This window comes from Arachis duranensis, chromosome 5, assembly GCF_000817695.3.
Source record: "Arachis duranensis cultivar V14167 chromosome 5, aradu.V14167.gnm2.J7QH, whole genome shotgun sequence".
Taxonomy (NCBI): domain Eukaryota; kingdom Viridiplantae; phylum Streptophyta; class Magnoliopsida; order Fabales; family Fabaceae; genus Arachis; species Arachis duranensis.
In genome coordinates this window covers 18915028-18927270 of record NC_029776.3, presented here as the reverse complement: position 1 = coordinate 18927270, position 12243 = coordinate 18915028, and the positions used below count along the sequence as shown (strand labels likewise).

Sequence of the window (12243 nt, the reverse complement as noted above, 5' to 3'; positions counted from 1 at the left end):
TCCAAAAATAAAAAAATCATACAAGGTCTAATATTATATTTAATAATTAATTAACATAAATATAATTAGCCTATTTAATTAATACATTATTTATATGTTACATAAGATAAAATACACTATATTTTACTTGTAACATGTTAAATCTAGTCTCTTCAATTACTCTCTTTCTAAACACTTGTCACATATCATTTTGACAACACAAACATACACATGTAAAAGAATCTTTCTTTCTACGTCATAAAATTCACCTTAATTATTTGTTAGACATTTTCAGTCACATTAGTATTTAGTGTACAAAATTATCTCTATTAACTATTTAATTTAATTCATATTTTCATTATTTCTCCTTCATTTACTAATAGAGGTACTAATGCAAAAAATAAAATTAATTACTCTTATATAATTTTTTAAAATTTAATTATTTTAGATCAAATAAAATTTAAAAATGAACAGTTATTTTGAATTATAGCATAAATTCATTAATTACCATAAATAAGAACCAAAAGAAGAAAAAATATATTTCATTATTAATTATTAAAATTGACTATCATTTCCGATTCTCCTTTATTAATGAATATATAGCACAACTAGTGCGACTTTCCATTCAGTTAACAGGGAAGATTTTTGTGTCCAAAAGAAGGTATCTACCTCATTAAGGAAAGAGATAAAGAAAATTTATAAAAGGAAAGAAATATTGTAAACGGAGAAAAGGTTCATGCACCAAATTAAATAACATAATCCATTCATATGATACATGAGCAGATATTCTACTTTCCAGAAATAACATTACCATGTTTTCAGAATGAATAATGTATTGTATTTCATTTAAGTTCATCAGATCTTTCAATTAACCAAAATAACTATTATATAACAACATCAAGAAGGGTGAATATAATCATCAACTTATATATAACCCTTAAGAGACATTGTCATAGTGACTTAGAGAGGAATAAAACATTTTGAAATGGCATCCATAGAAGGCACCAACAGCATGAAGCAAATAGTTTTACAAATCCCAACGTTCCTAAATGTCTACAACGATGGTAGCACAGAACGCCTTGGAAACATGCCGAGGGCTCCACCATGTCTCAATGACCCTGAAACCGGTGTCTCCTCCAAAGACATTGTCTTCTCCATTAACCCCCTCCTCTCTGCTCGACTCTACCTTCCCAAACTGAACGCCAATGATCAGAAACTCCCCATCTTGGTTTACTTTCACGGCGGCGCCTTCTGCCGTGAATCAGCCTTTTCAGAACATCACCATGAATATTGCAACATCGTAGCATCCCAAGCAAATGTTTTGATTGTCTCCGTGGAACACAGAAAGGCCCCAGAGCATTATCTCCCTGCAGCGTACGAGGATTGCTGGGCTGGTCTCAAATGGGCTGCAACTCATGCCAATGCCACCCAAAACAGCCACATTATCAGTGAACCATGGCTCATCGACCACGGGGATTTCAGCAAGATCTTCATAGGGGGTGATAGCAGCGGTGGAAACATTGTCCACAACGTTGCCATGCGTGCCGGTGTTGAGCCTTTACCTAACGATGTCAAAATCATTGGTGCATATATGAACCACCCTTACTTTTGTGGTTCGAAGCCAGTTGGGTCGGAACCGATTGAAGGGTTCGAGAAAAGCTTGCCGTATATGGCATGGGGTATTGTGTACCCTGATGCTCCTGGTGGGATCGATAACCCCATGGTGAATCCAATGGCTCCTGCGGCACCCAGCTTGGCTACCCTTGGTTGCTCCAAGATGTTCATTTCGGTTGCCGGCGATGATGTATCGTTTAGGGATAGAACTGTTTTGTATTACGAGGCCGTCAGGGCCAGTGGCTGGAAAGGGCAAGTGCAATTGTTCGAAGAGAAAGGAGAGCAACATGTTTATTACATGTTCCATCCCCACACTGACAAAGGCAAGAGATTGATCAAGCATGTTACTGATTTTCTTAAAGAATGAAAGACAATTTATCAGCCATGATTATATGTAATTTGCTATCTTTAATTAATTTAGTAATAATAAAGTTTCAACTTTCAACAATATACATATATATGCCACGTTTCCGTGTAAGGGCGTTCATGGATCGGATTCGATCCGCGTGTTTGTCTGAATCTCATCGAAAATTGTAGATATGGATTCGATTTGCAAGACTTTCAGATCGGATCGGATCTGCACACTAATCAGATCGGATTGTGTATTTTGTGTTGCTATCCGCGTTTCCGATCCACATATCCGCAAAAATAAAGAAATAAATAATTAAATATTTTTTTATGTTTTATTTCAACTTATAATTATCATATATGTTATATTATTTTAATTTATTATTTAAGAAAAGCATGTTTAATATTATTTTAAGAGTAAACATATTTAAAAGAATAAAAAAATGAATTTTATTGATATTTTTTAATAAAAATAAACTTTTAAAAATATTTTAGTATTTTACAGATATATCTGATACCCGATCCGATCCGCACATCGGATCCAATCTTAAAAACTACGGATATTGGATCTGATTCGATCCGATGATTTTAGTGCGGATCTAATCAAAATTTTAGTCATATCCGATCCGATCCGATCCGCGTTCAATATATAAAATAATTATTATTATAAATATTTTACAAAGTTATAGTTAAAATCAAACTTTCAGAATTTTTAATATTAAAATATTAAAAATAATTAGTATTTGTCTTAATTAATTTGAGTTTGTTAAGTGATCATCTCACTCGTTCGCTTAAACAACTATTAGGAGTTAGAATCTCGTATTTTGTATATAGCAATCCATTGGCTAGCGATAAACCCTTAATAAATGGAGTATCAATACGTGGTTAGACTTGACAGGAGTTTTCGAATACGCGGGTACCCGACCCGTCCATACTCGGATGGAGAGGGTAATAACTTGACCCAAGTCGGGGCATATTTTACTCAGGACAGGGCATGGTCGTGTTTAAGGTGTACCCGCCCCGGATATATACATATAAACACCTTTTAGGAATTAAGATTTGCCTCACATCACAGATTCAGTGATTCATAACTTCAGTCTATACTCTATAGTCATGCAAGATAAACTCAGTCATCCTCACCCAAAATTTTCTTCTTCTCGGCTTCTTCACAAAAAACCGCATAGCTCCTGTCATCGTTGTTGCTGAATCCATCGCCGCCTACCCCTTTATAGCCAGGGATGGACCCACGTTTAATATAAATGGGGCATTTTCCTCCATAAATTTTTTTTAATAAAATTAATACTTATATACATATATACCACTTATTATATTATATTTGTATCAAAACAATCTTCTTCTAATTAAATACAACTTAAATTATTAGTAATTTTTTTAAAATTGTTTAAGATATAAAAATATATTATCTATGTATTAATATACTGTAATTATTTTGGTTAAAAAATTTATTTATACTATAAAAATTATAATAAGTAGATTTGACAATTAAGTAAAATAATTGTTTAAAAATATATATAAAAAATAATATTTAATCATGTTAAAAATAAAAAAGTCCTTATAAATATTTTTTTGTTATTTTAAATATTATACTATATGTATGAAATTATATTTTTATTATTTTAAATATTATAATAATAATTGTGTGTATATTTCTAGTTCTTATCAATATGTATTAGATAGTTCTAATTTTAAATTTGAATATATCTAAACCAATTTCGATTGGTCAAGTGATCAACTTAGTCGTCCGCTTAAGTAAGTATTGAGGGTTCGAGTTCCGTCTCGTATGTATAGCAACTCGTTGCCGCCCAATTGTAGATTCTTAAATGGAATTCAAATTCATGACGAATTAGTATCATGGGAAGTAAAAAAAAAAATATCTATACCTAAATTTTATTATATTTTTACCCCCATTACTAAATTTTTTTGGGTGCGTTACTGTTCACAGCTCATGTCATCATCGCTGCTCATCCCGTTACCGTCACTGTTGAGCCCGTCGCCATCTTTTTTCTACCGAGTCCCTTCTTTCTCTCTCTCTCTTATTATTGTGAGTCTGTTAAGTTCTTCTCTTCTTCCACAGACTCATCACTTAGTCGCCGTCGCTATGAGCTCGGACGTTGCCGTTGCAGTTTCATCTGAGTCTGTCACTGAATAAAATAGAATTTTTATTCAAGTTAAAAATAGACATGCATGAGATCATTTTTGTATGTAATTTCTGAAATTTCTTATCCAAATTTGATCTATGTGGTTGAGTATTTTAGTATGGGATCATCGTGATTTTGTTACGACACTAATGTGATAAAAGTTTCGGTAATTTCATAACTAATATATGAGATATATAACACCCTAATATTCAAATCCTTAAGCTCGAGTCATAAGTCAATGATATTACGGTGGTACGACTCTCAGGTGGATTTTTAATATATAAATATAGGTAAATTTAGAAAGCAGTATTAATCGAGAAGCCTGAAAAGAGTATAAATAAAATAGCAAAGACGTATCACTCATGTTTCGACAACAAAAATTTAAACTGTTAAGCCGAACGCGATATACGGACAAGGCATAAAGGAGATTTAGAGATAGATAACATATAGATATTTATAGCATAAGTAAATAGCCACTAGTCGCGACCCGCGAAGTTTAGGCCGGCTAGGGTACAGTATGAAAGTAGTTGACAACAGTATATTCTAATCTCTCCCGAAGGAAACATAAGAGCCTCTATAGGCAAGTTTCAAAAGAGTTCAATACATAATATAATCTTTTCAAAACAAAGGTGGAGAGATTCTAAGCAAAACACAAAGTAGAGAGAATAAATATCTTCACCGTCTCTCAAACGATCCACAGCTCACTTCTGAGCACCTGAACCTGTATCTGAAAAATAAGAGATATATACGGAATGAGAACCCCGGGCCCATGGGTTCCCAGTATGATAAAAGTGTCAAATAAATACAATGCACTGCAATAAAAACTCACTAAGAAATCCTAAACTTCTTCACCAAATATCCAGCCTAAATTCTCTCTAATCCATGAATAGGCTACTGTAGTAAGGGGATACTAAATCTAGTTCATGTTACACATGTTTCCCAACTCGCTGACTCTTCCACGAATCAGACTCAGAATCATAAGCAAAACCATCACCAATTGTTCTACCTCAGCAATTTTGTATCAATACATCATACCCTCACCTGGAGCTAGTGAAACCACATCACTGCGTCTTCTCAGGGAGCTCAAATTGTCTCATCAAGAACAGCCCTAACATCCACCGACACCAGCATGAGGGGACTCTCAGTTGTATAAACACAAGCAATACAGGCAAGTAATCAGGTAACATAGCATATATGACGTAGAAATCCAAAACAAATAGGCAAACCCAAACAATTCAAACATATGCAAATGATGTATGCCTGCCCTATGGCTGATGATATCATCTGTCGGTTATCAAGCCAACCCGACGTGTCCGGTAGCTAACCCGGGCACAGTCTCTCTGTTGCGTATTAATATCATTAGAGGGTATCTGCGCCCTGTCGCCATTAGAGGGTATCTGCGCCCTATCGCCATTAGAGGGTATCGGTGCCCTATCACCCTTACAACCAGAGAGAAAACACAAGCATGCTTACATTCAACACTTTCCATCATTATTCATTTATCATATTCGTTCATTTATCATATATGCCTTTATACTCAGCCATAATCCATAATGGCTTTGCCATAACTCGGCAATAACTCAGCCATCCGGCTCACAGTTCAATCCAGAACTAGCCAATTTATCAACATGGCTCCGCCGTATCCGGCAATAACTCAGCCATCCGGTTCACGATTCAATCACGAACCAACCATTTATCAATAAATATAGCCCTTCGGCTCATGGCATACACGGTACTTCCACCGCCATCCTCCGTATCTCATATAATCATCTTTGATCATCATTGATCATAACTTTTTCCCTTGCTTCATTCGCAAAGTTACTACATCCCCTAGATCCTTTCTCATTGTTAGGCATATCATAATGATTTAATACATAAGGGGTGAGATCGGAGGCTTAGAAGTATGAGATTTAGCTTTTAAAACTCAAAAATCAACTTTGGGATGAAAACAGGGCTACGCGCACGCGTACTTTATGCACACGCGTGGATGGTCACAAAGCTCATCGATGCGTATGCGTCATACACGCAGACGCGCAGGTTAAAACACAGCCAGACAATGCGTACGCGTCAGCCACGCGTACGCGTGGGTGCATTTGCGCCCCAGGCACAAAACTGGCACAACTCTAGGGAAAATGGCTGGGCATTGGGTGCAGCGCATCAATGCGCACGCGCACACCATGCGCACACGTGGATGGTGCCTTCTTGAAGAACGACGCGTACGCGCCAAGTGCGCCTACGCGTGGAGGGTCATTCTGGTAAGAATTTTTCTAAGTTAAAAGCTGCAGAATTTACAGATTCAACCCCCAATCTTCCGACGGATATAACTTTCTCATTTTAAATCGTTTTTCGCCCTTTCTTCAAACGGCATGGACATCCTGGATCCAATTTCACTTCTAAACAAGTTTGGCACAAAATAGAGATCCAGAGTCCAAGTTATGTTCCATCAAAGTATGCCCAAAAACCATGTTTTCATAGAAAACCACAAGGTGCCCTTTTCAAAACAAGCCATTTTCAACCTTTTTTAAAATCAACCAAAACATGCTAGTTTCTACCCTTTTTGAAATCAATCAAAATATACCAAAATCAACATCAAGCCTCCTCAACTCATACATTAACACTTTGCCACGATTTACAAAACCGTCATATAACCATTTTTACCCATTTCAAACAAATGGCTAAATTACAAACACATCAACATGTCATACATCCTTCCTCATCCCAATTTCCTACAATACTATTTTCAATCAACCATCATTATACATAATCAATGTCATACTCACTATCACGTGGTTTCACCCACAAATCAACCTTAATCATTCCTCAAGCATATATCACAACATACATATCTCTCATGCATTATCATACCATCAAGACATCAATAAGCATATGTCACAACATACATATCTCTCATGCATTATCATACCATCAAGACATCAATAATCATAATCACATATATGACCACATAATATTTCTCAACCAAAACCAAACATACCTCATCTACATAATTTCACCCAACATTACTGAATTCCACACTTCAACTCCTCAAACCTTATTATTCAATAACCAACCCAATCATTCACATATTCATTATCTGAAATTCATCCAATCACTTGTGTCATCATACAATGCACACATCAATTTACCTTCCTTACCTCTTTCCGGCCTCCGGCCCAAAATTTACGGCCTCCGGCCCAATCTCACAATTTAAATGCATAAACCACAAATTAATACTCAATACCCAATACATCAAATTTTCAATACACCAAGCATACAAGGCCACACAATTCTCAACCCAATCACTAATTCACATTACATACCAACTATGCATATTAGCACCAACCATTTACACAATCCAAACTTAATCCTAGGGACATCTAGCCTAGGAATTCTCATCACACCGCACGGTACTTGAATGAAACTTAAACCGTACCTCTTGTAGCCAAACCAATTGAGCCTCTTCTATGGAAGCCTCCACCAATCCTTAGCTCCAAGCCTCACCAAAGCTCCTCAAGTAATATCAATCTCCCAATTGTGCACCAACATTACCAAATACACTAACATAACCAATATCACATACATACATCAACCTAGGGCTCATAAAAATGACAAATCACAAGGGTTTGAGCACTTCTTATCTCAGCCCATATGAAGTAAGGATAGAATCCACTTGGAATCCATGTTGGAGGATCCCTAAACACCCAAAATCACAAGATTTCAACACTAACTACCTAAAAACGTGTAACAGTGGGGAATTTCAGAAATTGGGCAGAGATGGATGGAATACTCACCACAAAACTTAGATAAAATTGTAGAGGATGAGAAGAGCGACTCGTGGCTGCAAACGGCTCGTCAATCGGAGCTCCGTAGCTCAAGTTATGGTGGTTTGAAGATCAAAGAGAGTTAGGTTTTCTATCTTCCCTTCTCTCTTCCCAATTTCAGCGCCCAACACCCCTTCTTTAGGGCAAAATGAGCTGAAATGCTCATAACTAATATTTATATATGTTGGGTCTTGGGCCTACTTAGGTCCGGTTCACTTATTTTTGTCCGTTGGCCCAATTTTGGACCAAAACCTTTAAGATTAGCGCTCTAAATCACACTTCAAATATTTCTACCTCCCCTAATTATAATTTCTCATTTCTTAATCCTATTTACTCATAATCAATTTTCTCAGCTGCAGTACCAGACAGGTCTCAGCCGGTACTGCCAGTCAAAATTCTACTGCGCGCTTTTACGCAGAAAACTATATTTTCCGACTCGAAAAAATTCACTGAATCCAAATATCATATTTAAATCATCAAATTATAATTGCCAAATCTTCCAACCATATTTGCTCCTACTTAACTTATTATTTAATTAATTTTGGTTAGACCGGGTATTACATTCTACCCCCTAACAGAAATTTTTGCCCTCGAAAATTCCATCAATCACTACGAGTACGTGAGCATAGTCTGCCTTTATATCAAACGCATAACAGTTCCAAGGTCCTTTTTACTCTGCACGCTTCCATTGCCGCGCTCTGATTTCTCAACCCCTGAGGGTCTCAATTGTTCGTTCAACGCCGACCAACAGCCTCGTCCCTTACTTTTACCGTCTCATCAACTCACACCTTATTAAATCTCAAATCATGTCATCAATAAGATTGCCATCATCGTTAATCATAGCCATTATCCCACATCACTATAATCAATCAATGATCATCACCACACCTTAATCATACTCCATCACTATCCTCTCTCTCTCTCTGCCAAGCCAATTCCTCTAATCACAGTTCAACTCCAAGCATAATCTCCAAACTTACTTTCTTATTCTCAAACCCTCAAATTTCTTCATGACTTGCTGATATAAAGTCTCTGGCTTATCAATCAAAAACCCCTTTCATTTCTAGAAATCAAATGAGTTTAGAATAACAAGTTAATAAAATCATAAGAGTCCGCATTTTCTTTAATAATCTATAAAAGCATTTGAAACACATCTCATTTGTTAAAATTACTCATATCAATAATCATCTTCAAAACCAAAACCAACAACTCTTTCAAATTCTTGGGGAAAATTTTCAACAGTACCTCCCCAAAATTTGGAGTTTACCACTTGTCACGGGTTCCCTAAACCAATCTCAGTACCGCATCAACATTTCGATTTAATGGTTTTTCACATTCGTATTTCAAAACCAATCATTATAAATCTCAATCTAAGTCCAAGGTCACTATGACCAATCATCATAGTACTCATCTCTCAAACACCACAACTTGCACTCTCTCATCATCTAAATCCAATTTGCATTAATGATAATTTTCTCATCCGCTTTAGAACCATCAGAGCTCGCGGCTGCAATCATTTCCAACTATTTGGGGATCATTACTTGCAGTAACCCACTTAACCTTTCTTGTATTCAAACATAAGATACTATAATAAACTTTTACAGCTCTTATTCGTAGCTATCCTGTGTTACTGCTTCCACAAGTTTCCGTTGCTTTATTCTGATCTCTCGTCTAGTACGAGCTCTATCACTTACTTCCTCAAGTACTCAACCACAACTTAGCATGACTGGCATTCACTAGATTTCTATCTATGATAGCCAAAACCACATACCAACTTAATCGTACTTTTAACACGTTGTTACCAATCTTTCGCTTACCAATTCCCAAACCGTCGGATCTAACGGTATCACCCGTTGTTGTAGTGAACACACGACCTTGTTGTTGGCCTTTGGTAGTATTCCGGTTGACCTTCTTAGGATGTTTCCAGGACACATGTCCAACTCCTTTACAACCATGGCAAAGTCCCAATCTACCTCGACACGGAGTTCCCGGATGATGGCTTTGACATCGCCCACCAGTCATTCCACTCTGAGGTTGCTTTCTGTTAAAGGCCTACCTAATCATTTATGCTCACCAAACCTTCTATTAAGATAACTTAGGGTTATCTAGAACAGATCATAATTTTTCATTCGACCATGTATTATGAGTGAATACCAGCCTTCAGCATTATCTAAAGTGGTAAAGAATTAAGTTATCAGTTTTCTTATTACCTCAGGTACGAAAATCGGACCTGGCAATCTCCTGGTCCCTCCGGTGTGGGCAATCTCTGACCAAATGTCCTAGCTTTGCGCAATTGTAACACAAACCCGAACCATAACGACACGGTCTATTTGGGTGATGACCTCCACATCTCTGACAGCTCAAAACATCTGAAGCAGCCACTATTTGTTTTTTCCTACCTTTTCCTTGGGAATTCTTATTCGTCGCAAGGTCATTTTGCCTTTGGGGAAAACGTTGTGGGTATCCTCTTCTCTAAAACTCTTGACCCCTTATTGGGTATTCTCGATTGTGCTCCCTGCGGTGGGACTCCCAATGGTCATTCTTCACCTCAACAGCTTTCCTCACACATTCTTCAGCAATACGGCTCTTGTTCACAAGTTCGGAGAAGACCCTAATCTCCATCGGTCCAACGGAGCTCAGGATTTCACTTCGAAGTCCTTCCTCATACTTAATACACTTTCATTCCTCGAAATCTCCCGGAGTTCCTTGACACATACGAGAAAACCTGAATAACTCCTCAAATTTATCCGTATACTCAGATACGGACATTGTACCCTGCTTCAGCTGCAGTAATTCAAGTTCCTTGACCGTTCTAGCAGAATTCGGGAAGTACTTCTTATAAAATTCCACTTGGAAGGCACCCCAGGTGATAGGATCATTCCCCTACTGCAGGAGACGTCGAGCCCCTTGCCACCAATACGATGCTTCTCCCGTGAGCAGATAGGTAGCAAATTCAACACACTGCTCTTCAGGCACCAACTGCGCTTGCAGTGCTCGCTCCATGGCCTGAAACCAGGTGTCAGCCTCAGTCGGATTAGTGGTTCCCTTGAACTTAGGTGGATTAACCTTTAAAAAAGTTTCCAGTGTCATCGGGCCCTGAGCTCCACTTCTGCCATTGCTATTATTGTTTATCTGTTGCCCAAGAGCCTCCGCAGTGGCCTGCATAGTAGTAGCCATATTCTCCAATGCCGCCATAAGGTTTATCGGGTTATTCGGGTTGATTTTCGGTTCATGAGTACTAGTACGATCTCTCTCATGTCCCCGACCGGGTCCACGAGGCGCCATCTGGTTCCTATACACACCAAACAATCGATATCAGGTTGATCAGTCTCAATATCGAAAGTATAGTGCTTCAAAGTACCAAAGGTACACTCATGGACTTCATGCTAGATGTATCAGTTTGATACCCTAACTAGCACAGGCACAAACTCAGAGTATGCATTGAAGCATAAGCAGTTCCATCCCTCAGGCTCACGAGGACGAACTGCTCTGATACCATAATGTAACGCCCTAATATTCAAATCCTTATACTCGAGTCATAAGTCAATGATATTACGGTGGTACGACTCTCAGGTGGATTTTTAATATATAAATATAGGTAAATTTAGAAAGGAGTATTAATCGAGAAGCCTGAAAAGAGTAGAAATAAAATCGCGAAGACGTATCACTCACGTTTCGACAACGAAAAGTTAAACTGTTAAGCCGAACGTGATATACGGACAAGGCATAAAGGAGATTAAGAGATAGATAATAGATAGATATTTATAGCATAAGTAAATAGCCACTAGTCGCGACCCGCAAAGTTTAGGCCGGCTAGGGTACAGTATGAAAGTAGTTGACAACAGTATATCCTAATCTCTCCCAAAGGAAACATAAGAGCCTCTATAGGCAAGTTTCAAAAGAATTCAATACATAATATAATCTTTTCAAAACAAAGGTGGAGAGATTATAAGCAAAACACAAAGTAGAGAGAATAAATATCTTCGCCATCTCTCAAACGAACCACAGCTCACTTCTGAGCACCTGGACCTGTATTTGAAAAATAAGAGATATATATGGAATGAAAACCCCGGGCCCATGGGTTCCCAGTACGGTAAAAGTGCCAAATAAATACAATGCACTGCAATAAAAACTCACTAAGCAATCCTAAACTTCTTCACCAAATATCCAGCCTAGATTCTCACTAATCTATGAATAGGCTACTGTTGTAAGTAGATACTAAATCTAGTTCATGTTACACATGTTTCCTAACTCGCTGACTCTTCCACGAATCAGACTCAGAATCATAAGCAAAACCATCACCAGTTCTTCTACCTCAGTAATTT

At 37.5% G+C, this 12243-nt stretch overlaps 1 protein-coding gene across 1 annotated transcript; it reads left to right on the top strand.

Annotated features, from left to right (window-relative positions):
- Positions 1 to 932: 932 nt before the first annotated feature.
- Positions 933 to 1969, top strand: LOC107488561 (2-hydroxyisoflavanone dehydratase-like). Its single transcript, XM_021142388.2, has one exon. It carries the CDS (start codon positions 965 to 967, stop codon positions 1958 to 1960), a length of 996 nt encoding a protein of 331 aa, XP_020998047.1. The 5' UTR covers positions 933 to 964; the 3' UTR covers positions 1961 to 1969.
- Positions 1970 to 12243: the final 10274 nt, after the last annotated feature.